General features: G+C 45.3%; 1 protein-coding gene across 1 annotated transcript in view; it reads left to right on the top strand.

Annotated features, from left to right (window-relative positions):
* LOC133401912 (IgGFc-binding protein-like) overlaps positions 1 to 16,020 on the top strand; it is a 51,467-nt gene that overhangs the window by 3,486 nt on the left and 31,961 nt on the right. The window contains exons 2-13 of the mRNA XM_061675442.1: positions 452 to 585; positions 781 to 1,439; positions 2,739 to 3,172; positions 3,315 to 3,478; positions 8,903 to 9,079; positions 9,271 to 9,496; positions 10,190 to 10,435; positions 10,581 to 10,682; positions 11,551 to 11,698; positions 12,306 to 12,426; positions 12,584 to 12,913; positions 15,735 to 15,906. Of these exons, the coding sequence (XP_061531426.1) occupies positions 452 to 585; positions 781 to 1,439; positions 2,739 to 3,172; positions 3,315 to 3,478; positions 8,903 to 9,079; positions 9,271 to 9,496; positions 10,190 to 10,435; positions 10,581 to 10,682; positions 11,551 to 11,698; positions 12,306 to 12,426; positions 12,584 to 12,913; positions 15,735 to 15,906 (2,913 nt within the window). The remainder of the gene's footprint in view (positions 1 to 451; positions 586 to 780; positions 1,440 to 2,738; positions 3,173 to 3,314; positions 3,479 to 8,902; positions 9,080 to 9,270; positions 9,497 to 10,189; positions 10,436 to 10,580; positions 10,683 to 11,550; positions 11,699 to 12,305; positions 12,427 to 12,583; positions 12,914 to 15,734; positions 15,907 to 16,020) is intronic.

Here is a 16,020-nt window from a genome sequence, read left to right as displayed (position 1 = left end):
AAAATTGTGTACAGGAGGAAGCCACCCTGAGGCTTGATGTGTCAGCCACTTGTCCACTGTGCTGCCACAGTGTTTTAACACGGGTTATATGCCACCCACTTATGGACATCATTTGTCGTTTCAGAATGCACACCGAATGCAAAACGAGCTTCACGACATTCAAAACAAATATAGCAGAGTTGAACCATTTTCAGCAAAACAAATGTAAACTATGTGTTTGCTGGTTTTAAAGGTTGTTGTAATTGATTTTTTACATGTCTCTGACCGTTTTCATGTTTCATTTCTCAGCCATGGAATTACATCTTCTCATTTGTTTGGCTGCTGCTACACTATTGCCAGGTATTAATGTAGGAAGCCAGTAAAAAAAAAAAAAAAAAAAAAATCAACGTGTCAATAATTATTGTGTAATAACGCTCATGTGCCTCTCCAGTATGTCACGGGTGTTCGACAGGAAAGGAGTTCATCACGACATTTCTTCCCAACTACCAGAATCCTGGTTACTGGCATATAATCTTTTCTGGAAAAGACCATAAACTCCAAGTGGTTCTGACAGCAATGGGCTCTCCCGCCACTGTCCACATTCAGGTCAGAAATACGGTGGAGTGTAGTTCAATAGGTACAGTAAATGTTAGGATAATATATATATATATATATATATCTGTTGGTCAAGTATATTGTTTTTGTTCTTAAGTCTGGATGTGTAGGTGTAATTTTACACTCAGTAGTTCTAGCATTGAGCCTTAATCTTTCCCAAATGTAGTGTAACTTGTCAACCTGCAGGTGGCTTCTGTGGACTTCTCCATGAAGCTGACCCTCTCTGCAGGTGAAAGCCGTTGGGTTTGTCTGCCCCTCAAGGCAGAGCTGCAGCGGCACTTGGTCACCGAAAAGTCAGCAGTTAGAATTTCATCGAGTGCTGAAATCTCTGTGGTCTCTTTCAACCGGCGCCGCAGGACGGGAGATGGAACGGTTGTTTCTCCAACAGCAGCACTCGGGACAGAATACCTAGTGTTCACACCACAGGGAGGCTCACGTTACATGGACAAGCTTCTGGCTGTTGTCAATGGCAACAGGCCAAACCCCGTCACCATCTTACCTAGTGCTAATGTGAGGCTACGAGGTGGGGGGTGTTGGAAAAGTGGGAAGCCAGTGACCTTTACCCTCGCACCTTATGCATCCTACCTCGTACGGAGCCACAGCACTTGGACGGGCCTCATCCGATCCAAATTCCCTGTGGCTGTCATAGCGGGTCACCAGTGTCTGTCATTGGGTTCGGGATGTGAGCACGTCTATGAACAGCTTCCCCCTGTGGCGAGTTTGGGTAAAGACTACATGGTGCCCAGGACAGGAAGCTGTCGGGCCACGAACTGGGCGGTGATAGTAGCGGCTGAAGACAACACTGAGCTGACGCTGCACAAGGGTCATCGTTCAACGCACAAAGAGTTGAGTTCAATATTGGCAAATTATTTACGTTGTTTCAAATGTGCCGCACAGTGGAACCTTGCTTTAGGGGATTAATGGGGCGGGGGGGAGGGAGGAGTCATTCATTAAAGCCAATTGAAATTGAAGCACTTTTTTTTACTGGCCTAAAGACACTCATGGTCCAAAATTATTGTTTTGTACTTTTTGTCGTGGCCTAAAAACAACCAGTACAATAGAAAAGTATTGTAAATAAATTAAATAATGCTTCAAATGTCGGAAAAGTTTTAAAGTTCATCCAAACTTACCTGGTGCATGAGCGGGTGATAATGACATGCCGCTGGTAGAACACTGCTTTCATGAGCCCAGGCTTACTTTTTTTCACCTCTGTTACCACTGGATGCCATAAGGGAAGGGCTGGACAAACAATTGTACAAGTAAACTGTATCAAGAATAGCATGTTCCGGAAACAGTAGATGACATACACAACCTCATCAAGTGTACTGTAACTACACGACGAGCGCTCGCTCCAGTGAACAACTGGCACAGATGTGACTAGGTAGATACGTGAGCTGCGTGCGTTGCCATCATGGCCGCCACGTACTGTGTCAATGCATTGCCTTTGGTGGGAACGTCGCCACATCCGACTTTGGTGCCACGTCTGTCAGCTATCTTCATACTTTAAACAACAGAATTTGGAACGAACAGACTTTGTCAACGGGAGTTTTTAGTAACAACTGGAAACTATTTTTGGACAGTTCTTTCTGTCCGTTAAATCCAAAGTCTGTTAAATCGAGGTCCGGTAAATCGAGGTCCCACTGAATATACTATCGGTACAGATTGCACGACAACTCTGAAAATTAGACACACGACGAACCCACGCTATTCGTGAGGGATAGTGACAATGCTCTGCTGTGAATAACGAAAATCCACAAGCAATTGATGCCTCCCAAAAGGGTTTGTAATTTTCCAGAGATACCACAAGATGGCAACAAAGGACTACTCTAAATGAACCTCCTCAACTTACTTTAAATTATTTTCTTGGCACCAAGCAATACGATCTTTACTTTGGTCAGAGCACAAGAAACTGTGAAGAGGTGAGTTTTCAGTATATAATGGAGGATCGACGAAGATGCGGGGTTCACTTCAATAGATTAGGCGTCATGCAAAGGTCTTGGGCCACCATTAGCTTTTTTTAACTTACCTTTTTTTGTGACACACACTCGAACTTTCTTTGTTATTCTCAAAATAATCAAAATAGATTTTTTTCCCGTGTTTTAAAAAGTCTTCAACTAAACAGTATATGGCTTATCCACCAACAGGACCCTGAAGAAAGCTGGACTCGTCACCTTGCAGAAACTGATCAACAAGCATCCTCTAGTCATCAAAAGCAACAAGAAAGTGATGGTGCTCCTCCTTAGCGACAATAAACCACATGACCCGTTTTTAATGTCGCTGACCCCCACCTGCAAGCTGTCCACCGACTGGTCCGTGGAGACTGTGGATGGGCTCTCCAGCACTGTGGCCATTCTGTCTGAGAGGGAGGGCTCGTCCAGTGTTAAAGTGTGTCTAAACGGACGGTGCCTGTCACCTCGGTGGAATAACTTCATTTCAGATAAACAGTGGGTGTGGTCTAATGTAGGAGTGGGGGCTCGGCAGAGTCATGTGACGGTGGAAGGTGACACACATATGGCTGTCTACGTCTACGGTGGCAAACGTCGGTATGCGTATGGAACTGCTGGAGTTTGCTCTGCAGGTGCACATCCACACAGATTCACGCACAAACATGACGACAGATTAATGCAGATTGTAACCCAAAAGAAATCATAACGTATAGAATGGCTGAGTTGTATTGGCAGTTCAAGTGCTGTACCTGTGACTTTGTGGGTGTCTTGTAGGAACCCCTCCCCCTACACCACCTAAGGATCCCTGTGAAGATGTCAAATGCAGAGAAATGGAACGCTGTGTGGATGGAAGATGTGTCCACATGTCCACAGCAACCTGTCATGCCCTTGGTGACCCGCACTACTTGACATTTGATGGCCGATGTTATGACTTCCAGGTAAGGTTAGGACACTACTACTGACCGACTGAAGACGGTATACAGTATATATACAGATAGCAATTGATAGATAACATGGAATGTACTGTATGTGCGTATCTCATAATGCACCCACAACAGATTTTTTTTCAAGGACTTTGTAAAATATTAAAAGAGCATATAAGGAGAGGGACAGTGTGTTTAATAGGACCTTAATAGCTAATGGAAAGCTCTCTAAGAAAGGTTTTATCTTGAAGCACAATTTGATGAGGATCCAAGGGAACAAAATGGGATATTTATCCATTTCATCCACCATCCATACATTTTCTACCGCTTATCCGAGGTCAGGATCGCTGGGGGCAGTAGCTTTAGCAGGGACGCCCAGACTTCCCTCTCCCCAGCCACTTCATCCAGCTCTTCCGGGGGGATCCCGAGGCGTTCCCAGGCCAGCCGAAGGACGTAGTCTCTCCAGCGTGTCCTGGGTCGTCCCCGGGGTCTCCTCCCGGTGGGTCGTGCCCAGAACACCTCACCAGGGAGGCGTCCGGGAGGCATCCGAATCAGATGCCCCAGCCACCTCATCTGGCTTCTCTCGATGTGGAGGAGCAGCGGCTCTACTCTGAGATCCTCCCAGATGACCGAGCTTCTCACCCTATCTCTAAGGAAGAGCCCGGACACCCTGCGGAGGAAACTCATTTCGGCCGCTTGTATCCTGGGATCTTGTTCTTTCGGTCACGACCCACAGCCATAGTGACTATAGGTAAGGGTAGGAACGTAGATCGACCGGTAAATTGAGAGCTTCGCCTTTCGGCTTAGCTCCTTCTTTACCACAATCGACCAATACAAAGTCCGCATCCCTACAGGCGCTGCACCGATCCGCCTGTCGATCTCCCGTTCCATTCTTCCCTCACTCGTGAACAAGACCCCAAGATACTTGAACTCCTCCACTTGGGGCAGGATCTCATCCCCGACCGGAGAGGGCACGCCACCCTTTTCCGACTAAGGACCATGGTCTCAGATTTGGAGGTGCTGATTCTCATCCCAGCCGCTTCACACTCGGCTGCGAACTGCTCCAGTGAGAGTTGGAGCTCACGGCTTGATGAAGCCAACAGAAGCACATCATCTGCAAAAAGCAGAGATGCAATACTGAGGCCACCAAACCAGACCCCCTCTACGCCTCGGCTGCGCCTCGAAAGTCTGTCCATAAAAGTTATGAACAGAATCGGTGACAAAGGGCAGCCTTGGCGGAGTCCAACCCTCACCGGGAATAAGTCCAACTTACTGCCGGATATGCAGACCAAACTCTGACTCCGGTCGTACGGGGACCGAACAGCCCATATCAGGGGGTTCGGAACCCCATACTCCCGAAGGAGTACCTTCGGGAGTATGGTACATGCCGTGGTCCTGACTCAGGACGGTCGAACGCCTTCTCCACATGTGGACTGGTTGGGCGAACTCCCATGCACCCTCGAGGACCCTGCTGAGGGTGTAGAGCTGGTCCACTGTTCCACGGCCAGGACGAAAACCACAACTGCTCCTCCTGGATCTGAGATTCGACTTCCCGACGAACCCTCCTCTCCAGCACCCCTGAATAGACCTTACCAGGGAGGTTGAGGAGTGTGATCCCCTGTAGTTGGAACACACCCTCTGGTCCCCCTTCTTAAAAAGGGGGACCACCACCCCAGTCTGCCAATCCAGAGGCACTGTCCCTGATGTCCATGCGATGTTGCAGAGGCGTGTCAACCAGGACAGCCCCACAACATCCAGAGCCTTTAGGAACTCCGGGCGAATCTCATCCACCCTTGGGGCCTTGCCACCGAGGAGCTTTTTAACCACCTCGGTGACCTCAAACCCAGAGATAGGAGAGCCCGCCTCAGAGACCCACACTCTGCTTCCTCATGGGAAGGTGTGTCAGTGGAATTGAGGAGGTCTTGGAAGTATTCTCCCCACTGACTCACAACATCCCGTGTCGAGGTCAGCAATCCCCACTATACACAGTGTTGATGGTGCTCTGCTTTCCCCTCCTGAGACACCGGATGGTGGACCAGAAATTCCTCGAAGCCGTCCGTAAGTCTTTCTCCATGGCCTCACCGAACTCCTCCCATACCCGAGTTTTTGCTTCAGCGACCACCAAAGCTGCATTCCGCTTGGCCAGCCGGTAACCATCCGCTGCCTCAGGAGTCCCACAGGCCAAAAGGCCCAATAGGACTCCTTCTTCAGCTTGACGGCATCCCTCACCGTTGATGTCCACCAACGGGTTCGGGGATTGCCGCCGCGACAGGCACGGACCACCTTACTGCCACAGCTCCGGTCGACCGCCTCAGCAATGTAGGCGCGGAACATGGTCCACTGGGACTCAATGTCCCTTGTCTCCCCCGGAACACGAGCAAAGTTCTGTCGGAGGTGGGAGTTGAAACTCCTTCTGACTGGGGATTCCGCCAGACGTTCCCAGCAGACCCTCACAATACGTTTGGGCCTGCCACGTCGGACCGGCATCTTCCCCCACGAGCGGAGCCAACTCACCACCAGGTGGTGATTAGTTGACAGCTCCGCCCCTCTCTTCACTCGAGTGTCCAAGACATGCGGCCACAAGTCCGATGACACGACCACAAAGTCGATCATCGTACTGCGACCTCGGGTGTCCTGGTGCCAAGTGCACGTGTGGACACCCTTATGCTTGAACATGGTGTTCGTTATGGACCATCCGTGATGAGCACAGAAGTCCAATAACAGAACACCGCTCAGGTTCTGATCGAGGGGGCAGTTCCTCCCAATCACGCCCTTCCAGGTCTCACTGTCATTGCCCACGTGAGCATTGAAGTCCCCCAGCAGAACGATGGAGTCCCCAGCGGGAGCGCTCTCCAGCACCCCCTCCAAGGACTCCAAAAAGGGTGGGTCCTCTGAACTGCTGTTTGGTGCATAGGCACAAACAACAGCCAGGACCCGTCCCCTCACCCGAAGGTGGAGGGAGGCTACACTCCCGTCCACCGGCGTGAACACCAACGTACAGGCGCCGAGCCGGGGGGCAATAAGTATACCCACACCTGCTGGGCGGCTCTCACCGTGGGCAACTCCAGAGTGGAAGAGAGTCCAACCCCTCTCGAAAGAGCCCAAGCTGTGTGTGGAGGCGAGTCTGACTATATCTAATCGGAACTTCTCGACCTCACACACCAGCTGGGGCTCCTTCCCTGCCACAGAGGTGACATTCCACGTCCCTAGAGCCAGCTTCTGTAGCCGGGGACCGGATCGCCAAGGTTCCTGCTTGCGGCCACCGTCTAGCTCGCACTGCACCCAACCCCTATGGCCCCTCCCACAGGTGGTGAGCCCATGGGATGGGGGACCCACATTACCCTTTCGGGCTGTGCCCGGCCGGGCCCCATGGGTGGAGGCCCAGCCACCAGGCGCTCGCCTTTGAGCCCCACCTCCAGGCCTGGCTCCAGAAGGGGGCCCCGGTGACCCGCGTCCGGGCAAGGGAAAACACAGTCCATAGTTTGTCGCCATCATAAGGGGTCTTTGAGCCGTGCTTCGTCTGGTCCCTCACCTAGGACCTGTTTGTGATGGGTGACCCTGCCAGGGGCATAAAACACCAGACAACTTAGCTCCTAGGATCATTGGGACACACAAACCCCTCGACCACGAGTCTTGCAATTGTACGTTGAGGAGCATTGTCCTTAAACTGTTCGACTATTTTCTCACGCACTTGTTCACAAAGAGGTGAAACTCGCCCCATCTTTGCTTGTGAATGACTGAGCAGTTCAGGGAAGCTCCTTTTATACCCAATCATGGCACCCACCTGTTCCCAATTAGCCTGTTCACCTGTGGGATGTTCCAAACATGTGTTTGATGAGCATTCCTCAACTTCCTCGGTCTTTTTTGCCACCTGTCCCAGCTTTTTGGGAACGTGTTGCAGCCATAACATTCTAAGTTAATGATTATTTGCTAAAAAAACAATAAAGTTTAGCAGTTTGAACATTAAATATCTTGTCTTTGTAGAGTATTCAATTAAATATATGTGAACATGATTTGCAAATCATTGTATTCTGTTTTTATTTATGTTTAACACAACGTCCCAACTTCTTTGGAATTGGGGTTGTACAATGTTTTTGTTATCCATTGCTCTTGCTCTCTCTCAAAATATTATGTTTAGGCCTGACAAGACAGCAAATTTTTTAGAACAATGCATTTTCCCCAAAACTTCCACGATAAACAATAGTCTTGTTGATGTTTCTTTTATGCCACTGATACTATGATATTAGAGCAAAATAAAAAATTGTACACATTTTAGAAACTCCAGCCCTGGTAATCAAACATTGAATGAGGACCACTGTGTAATGTTCTCTCATTTACTAAATAAAAGTAGGACTGGATTTCACATTCAGAGCAAATAAATAAAAAGAGAAAGTTATACATCTTCAAATAAAATGCTTAACTTCAGAAAAATAAAAAAGTTAGAATTTCTCATTTTCTGTTTGGCATCTTGACTCAACAGTGAATTCTCAAACAATTTGACATATCGTAACATTCGAGCCGTTTTAGAGGGTATTGTTTGTTCAAAACCTTTGTTTTGGTTCATGATGCCGTTTCGCATATGCACTTTTCATAAGTGCTCCCAGTGTGAACTTCCCACTGAAGTACAAACCAAAGAGACAAGGATCGTTACATTTTAGGCACCATTTGTTCGAAATGTTCTCTTGCTTTATCGGTTGTTTTCTCATCTTTCTCCGTCTTTGGCTCAACTTCGTTTTTGGCTATGGTGTGAATCTGTACGGGACTGTTTTTGGGTCCGGATGCGGACTGTGGCCCACCAGTCAGTGACCTGTTTTTTTAAACGATGTCGCCACGATCAGGCAAGTCAGACCAGGCTGTTTAGCTCCTTAGCTCGCTAGCTGGCTCGCTCTCAGGCTAGCGAACATAATAAATAGTTAACTTTCCCTAAGGTGTCCCAGTTGTGTACATCTATGGATCCAAAGCCGCCAAAGTTGATAATGATTCGCCGTAACTCTTTAGCACTACACACATACACGCACACATTCTTTATTGTACAGGTTTGGAGGTAATCAGGCTTGAGTTTGGTCATTGAAAATGAACTCGGCTTTCCAAGAAATGTGATTAGCCACCGTTAATTCATGATTTAACAAGGGGGGCAATTATCTTTTCACATAGGGCCAGGTAGCTATGAAATGTTTTTGGGTTTTTTTCCTTAATAAATAAAATCCCCATGTAAAAACCGCCTTTTATGTTTACTTGGTTTATCTTTGTCTGATATTTACATTTGTTCGGTGATCTTAAACATTAAAGTGGGGAAACTATGCAAAAAAAAAAAAAAGAACTTAAGAAGGAGGCAAATACTTTTTCATGGCATTGTACATTAAAACATGTAAAATGTCATTTGTAACACTCCAATGGCTAGGATGGAGTTAATTTCAGTGTGGCTGATACTTCTTCCAGGGTTCCTGCACTTACATTATGGCAACAGTTACTGAGAAGGTGCCTGGCCTTTCGCCTTTCACTGTGACCACCAAGAATGACCACCGAGGTAACCGTCGAGTTTCCTTTGTGAGGACTGTGACCGTCACTGTTCACGAGCATACAATTATCATTGGCAGACACAGAAACCAAGTCCAGGTAATACATTTGCTAAAATTTGAACAATCACATTCCCATATAAAATAATACTAATGTCTGTACTGGAATTTGTCGCAACTAAGAGAAGACAAGTGAGTGTGGGAGTATAGCGAAAAATATGTTGAAATGAAATGGTTTTTTTTTAAGACAACTGCAGTATTTTGAATTTATTAGTTGATTATTATTTTCAGGTAAATGGTGAACTGCAGTACTTACCAGTCAGCTTATTAGATGGGCGGATCTCTGTGAAGCGTAGGGGGATCTATGCTGTCCTTACAACTGACTTTAGTCTGACTGTGAAATATGATTGGAACATGAGGCTTTACATCACGGTGCCATCCTCGTACCATAAACACCTAGGAGGTCTCTGCGGAAACTACAACGGAGACAAAACAGATGACCTGCCGGAACCAAAAGGTAAGCGTCAAGCGCAGGACCAGTGGCAACTCTGCGTTAGGGACCGGGGGCGGGGTCACTGCCCCACCAGGTGGTGCTGGTTTTTTTTTCTAATAGGTGTTCTAGCGTGCCGTTGTTTCCCTGGATGTAGCCTATGTGTTTGTAGTGTTGTTGTTGTTTTTTTCATATACAAATTCTACTGTCCAAGGCCAACATTTTAGTAACTTCCAACATTTCTCCTGCATAATCAATAAGATGGTGGGAATGTCAGAGTGAAAAAAAAAACCCCAAAAAATGAGAACATAATTTTTAGCAGTGTCATGTTGGATAGTTAGTAATATTTTACTGCCATGAATGATCACCTAATTGGATGAATGACCCGTACAAGTCATTACAGTCAAACAAATGTTGACCTTCAATAAACCCAATAAAAAGAGATCTATTATTTGACACTAAGGTCACACTGAGTCACATACTTTATTTCAGTCGTGAGAACTACAATTCTTCTGAAAAGGTACAACGTGGTTTCCATATACTCTAAAAGTAACTTCCATTCCGTTTGTGTTAGCCAGATAGTGTGGATACAAACAACAAAAATGAAATGAAACCGAAAACTAAGAGTTCATTTAAGACCTTTTAAAAATGTTCAGCCTTTCGTAAACTGCTCACTTAAAATCTTGGAATTGAAATAGCAGTTTGTTTTCATTTTTGCAGGGGCTCGCCTCTCGGCTGTGCTGAAGATGATCCAGCAATGGAAAATGAAAGATCCTGATCTGTTCTGTCATGATAATTGTGGTGGGCGCTGCCCCACATGTTCACCAGACAAGCAGTTATACTTCCGCCACCCCAGAAAATGTGGAATCCTGACACAGGCAGATGGACCGTTTTCATCCTGCCACAAAGTGGTCAACCCCTCTGTGTACCTAGACAACTGTGTCTACGATGTCTGTATCAATAAGGGTAAGCAAAAAATACAAAATAAAAATGAAAGCGTTCAGATTGGGGTTAAAACAAATTTTTTTTGGTTCTAATTTGATCAACTTTTTCATACCATCTATGATGTCCCCTGCATTAGAAATGATAATCTCCTTGTGTCTCCTTCCAGGTGCAAGACAGCTTCTCTGTGATAACCTGAAGAGTTATCATGATGCCTGCCTATTAGAGGGACTGAAGGTCAATCCTGAGTGGCGAATGGTTACCAAATGCCGTAAGTCACAGAGTAATAATTGAACCTTAAAGGCTGAACACAATCCGCTTGGGAACGAAGGTCGACCTCCAAATAGTTCGGCTTGCAGAACAATTTTTCCCGTAGGAAATCAACAAAATAGAATTACGGCGACTATTGCAGAGTCAAATTGTCTCAATGAGAATAATCGGGAAGTGTGGGAAGAAAACAATGGCGATATACAACATCTTGAGGCTTGTGGCGACCGAGCATTCATAGCGACGTTGCGTTTGAATCCTTCTATGTGGGGGGGGGGGCTTACTATCATTGTGAAGCAGAATTCACTAAGCGTTGGATTGTCGGCCCACTAACAGGGAACATGGGCTGAAAGGGAACGTGCGTCAAGATGAAAAGAGAGGGGGATATTTTTACGCTCTTCCTCCGCTCCAATTTACTTGAATTGAACCAGGGCGCAACATTAGTTCTAGTTACGTTTTGTTGTGAAACACAACATATGTATACTTTATGGGCTGTATTTGCACGCCTTGGCGGCAGCTGAGACTCCCTCGCCTAAAGCCTGGAAAAGCTGTGTTGCTGCTCAGCTGAGTGAGTGGGTACCATCCGCAAAGGGGGCAGGTCCTTGAATACTTAGTAACTTTCTACGTCCCCAAACATACGGAAATATGATCCACTCGTTTTACAAGCCTTATGCCGTTTCTCGTCTTTTGCATTCAATTGGAAAAAAAACCCATACTTGTCAAACTTATACCATATGACGGGCTAGTTTTGACCTACAGAATGTTATGCATAAAACAGTAGAAAAAAATAGATTTTGATGGCATGGGAACTTTAAGACGTTTCAAAACCTTTTCGATATCTTTTGTCATGATCGGCATTCTTCCCTTCCCAGCTCTTTCGTGTCCAGCCGGGAGCCACTACGAGGCATGCGGATCAGCGTGCCCCGCTTCCTGTGGGTCCGCAGACAATGAAAAGCAGTGTGCTGCGCCCTGTGAGGAAGGATGCCAGTGTGATCCAGGACTCGTGCTTGACGGAGACAGGTAACATAAGGACGCTGTACAGGTTCCAGAGTTATTAGAAGCTCTTACATACATCCATCCAGTACAATAATCGTCCGAGCAGAGGCGGGTCGGGTCGCCAAATATTGTACTCAAGTAAGGGTACAGTGACTTTAAAATAATATGACTCGAGTAAAAAGTAGTCCTCCAAATATTTACTCGAGTAAGAACTCAGTGAAAAAACTACTCGAGTAAAGAGTAACTCGTGAGTAACTTCAGATTATGAATTAAAATCAGAGCATGAATGTCAAATAAAAGAAATAACAACATATGGTGTTCATGCTTAGGGGTGGCAAGAAGTTCAATCACAACTCCGAATAGAATTTCCAAAAATGACCGACTGGAAGACGACAGGCTTAAACAAAACTTATTTGAAATAAACCTTCAAACAAGTATTTCAACTACAAGCTGACCATTTCTGATAAAGGTTTCACTTATATATTCAAGTGGGCTCATTACTTTTTGACTGCCCCTCGTATATAAATCGAGTTACAAGCTTGGTCACGGAACGACTCAAACTCATAAGTCAAGGTACCGCTCACTGTATATCAGAGTGTAATTAGCAATTGTTTCTTTGTGTTTCCTTAAGATGTGTTCCTCAGTCTCGCTGTGGATGCCAGCACAAGGGCAAATATTACCCGTCAGGTGCCACTTTCTGGGCTGACAACACTTGTATGACCCGGTGTCAATGCCACAACGGCAATGTCAAGGTATTATTTGGTTGTATCTATTGAAGTATAGAGAAAGTCAGGAGTTTTTGATGAAAAAGATATTGAGACATTGCTATTTTTACTGTACATCCTTCTCGATAGTTACTATTATTCATCTTGTTTGTTCATATGTTCTCTGGTTGTTTCTCTGCTGAAGTGCAAATCGGTTACCTGCAAGAAAAACGAGCACTGTGCCTTGAAAGGGGGCGTAAGAGACTGCTACCCAGTATCCTACGCCACATGCCAGGCTGCTGGAGACCCCCACTACAAAAGCTTCGACAATCGGCGGTTTGATTTCCAGGGCACCTGCACCTATATTCTAGCTCAACACACCGAAGGTTCGAACCAGGGCCTGCTCCCGTTCCAGGTGCTTGTCCAAAATGAGAACAGAGGACGTAATAAGAGAGTGTCGTATACCAAGTCTGTCTCTCTTACTGCACATGGCTACACGGTCAGCCTGAGTCGCGCCAGCCGGGGGGAAATACTGGTAAGTCTGAGAATCACATGTATTACCCTTTGTCACATCTCCGTATGACAATGGAATGTACTCGTGCGTGCTGAAAATGTACTGTATGCGTCAATGTGACATCAGCTGAAAAGTCGACGCTCCGAGAAAGGTAAGTAATTGTGGTACCACTTTACAACAAGGGTGCATTTGGTTTATAAATATGTTACGGAAATTACATACAAGTCACGTTTAATTATAAAATAAGTGACATTCTGAACTCTTTGTAAGTCATTAATAAGCCGTAAAATGCCTTCAAAAAGTTTGCTGTTATTGGGAACTGTTATAAACAGGTTATTAATGCCATTACAAACTCTTGAATGAATAAATAAACAGCTGTGGAAGAAGTTAACAAAAACAGTGTTGGCTCACTATTCGACAAGTTAAAGCTACCGCCGCTTGTCTCTAATTTGTCTATAATTCTGCCATCGATATCGGCTTCTTTACAAGTGGCAAAAGTGAGTCTTGTTTGCCCATTTTTGGCTAACAAAGAGGCAAAGTAATTGACTCACTATTTCGCAAGCCGAACGTGACTCTCGCTGATCTTCTCTAATGATTTTATTTAGCCTGAACAAACAATGATATAAGAAGAAGAAGAAGAAGATATACAATGTATACAAACGTATGACTCTTTAATAAGAGTTTGCTTTTATAAAGTGGTAACAAAAATGTTAACTGCTGTCATGTGTGTGCTTCAAATGAGTTAACGTGTGAAACATCGTCTTTCCTACTACGAATTTTCATTGGACAGTTGGAGCTTTTAACAATACTGTATTTGTAATGAGCCTACCCGATAAGATGTGTAATTACGCGTTTTTTTTTTCCATATTAGAGGTTTTTAGATACCCTTAATCTTATCACCCCTAAAAGTAACAATGGTAAGTACCAATAATTCTAAATACATGTATATTATTTTAACTCTATTATATAAAAACCTAAAAACAATCTTGGAATAAGACAATGGAAGTGCATAAGGTTGCTTTTCAAAGTAACATTGTAACATCCAAATAAGTGAAGAACTACGAACCCTAAAGGCGGCAACGGTGGCAGTTCTACTTCAACTCCAGCCGAGCCTGTGTGGAGTTTGCATGTTCTCCCGGTGCCTGCGTGGGTTTTCTCCGGGTACTCCAGTTTCCTCCCACATCCCCAAAACATGCATGCTAGGTTGATTGAAGACTCTAAAATTGCCCGTAGGTGTGAATGTGAGTGAGAATGGTTGTACAGAAAGTATTCAGACCCGCTTAAATTTTTCACTCTTTGTTTAATTGAAGCCATTTGCTAAAATCATTTAAATTCATTTCCCCCCCTCATTAATGTTCACGCAGCACCCCATATTGACAGAAAAAAAGTGGAATTGTTTAAATTATTGCAGATTTATTCAAAAAGAAAAACTGAAATATCAAACAGCCATAAGTATTCAGACCCTTTGCTCAATATTTAGTAGAAGCCCCCTTTTGAGCTAATACGGCCATGAGTCTTTTTGGGAATGATGCAACAAGTTTTTCACACCTGGATTTGGGGATCCTCTGCCATTCCTCCTTGCAGATCCTCTCCAGTTCGGTCAGATTGGATGGTGAATGTTGGTGGGCAGCCATTTTCAGGTCTCTCCAGAGATGCTCCATTGGGTTTATGTCAGGGCTCTGGCTGGGCCATTCAAGAACGGTCACGGAGCTGTTTTGAAGCCACTTCTCGGTTATTTTAGCTGTGTGCTTAGGGTCATTGTCTTGTTGGAAGGTGAACCTGCGGCCCAGTCTGAGGTCCTGAGCACTCTGGAGAAGGTTTTCGTCCAGGACGTCCCTGTAATTGGCCGCACTCATCTTTCCTTCAATTGCAACCAGTCCTGTCCCTGCAGCAGAAAAACACCCCCACAGCATGATGCTGCCACTGCCATACTTCATTGTTGGGACTGTATTGAACAGGTGATGAGCAGTGCCTGGTTTTCTACACACATACCGCTAAGAATTAAGGCAAAAAAGTTCTATCTTGGTCTCATCAGACCAGAGAATCTTATTTCTCACCATCTTGGATTCCTTCAGGTGTTTTTTTTTTTTTTTTTTTTTTTTTAAAAAAAGCAAACTCCATGCGGGCTTTCATGTGTCTTGCACTGAGGAGAGGCTTCCGTTGGGTCACTCTGCCATGAAGCCCCGACTGGTGGAGGGCTGCAATGATGGTTGACTTTCTAGAACGTTCTCCCATCTCCCAAATGCATCTCTGGAGCTCAGCCACAGAGATCTTTGGGTTCTTCTTTTCCTCTCTCACCAAGGCTCTTGGTGAGAGATATGTTCTGTCAATATGTGGTGCTGTGTGTACTTTAATGAGGGGGGGGGGAATGGCCTGAAATGATTTTAGCAAATGGCTGCCATATAACAAAGAGTGAAACATTTACGGGGGTCTGAATACTTTCCGTACCCACTGTATGTGCCCTGCAATTGGCTGGTGACCCGTTCAGGGTGTACCCCGCCTCTCGCCTGAAGATAGCTGGGATAGGCTCCAGCACGCCGCGACCCCGGTGAAGATAAGCGGTACACAAAATGGACGGCTGGATGGACGAACCCTAATAACATTTCTTAAGGACAATATTGCAGTGCTTGACATTTGATGAACTGAACACCGAACTGGTTGGAAATCTGTTAGGGATTACCCCTGTCCCCAGTTAGCTTGTTAAATCAGAAATCTATATTATGCAACATTTGTGACCATCTATCGACATAGTGCATGTGATGTAAATTAGCATCACATTTTAAGCCTGTGTGTTTAAAAGACATTTTATGATCTTGTCTCATTTGATGCCTTTCAACTACAGGTTAACAGCCAGTCCATGAATTTACCTTTTGTCACAGAGGATGGCAAGCTTTCTATTTTCCGCAAAGGTTACTTTGGCATTGTGAAAACAAATTTTGGTTTGACTCTCAAGTTCAACTGGAACAGCCATGTTAGCTTGACCCTTCCCAGTTCCTACTCTTCTGCAACATCTGGTAAGCACTGGAAATGTGCCTCACTTTGAATCATTATTTTTTGTCTTTTACTTTCACACTTTACATATTTATTCCAGGTGTTGTATTACTGCGTGTTTTATGCCCCAATTCACA

The sequence above is a fragment of the Phycodurus eques genome, chromosome 4, assembly GCF_024500275.1.
Source record: "Phycodurus eques isolate BA_2022a chromosome 4, UOR_Pequ_1.1, whole genome shotgun sequence".
NCBI classification, from domain to species: domain Eukaryota; kingdom Metazoa; phylum Chordata; class Actinopteri; order Syngnathiformes; family Syngnathidae; genus Phycodurus; species Phycodurus eques.
Note: the sequence above shows the minus strand (reverse complement) of the source record. Positions and strands in the feature narration are given on the sequence as shown.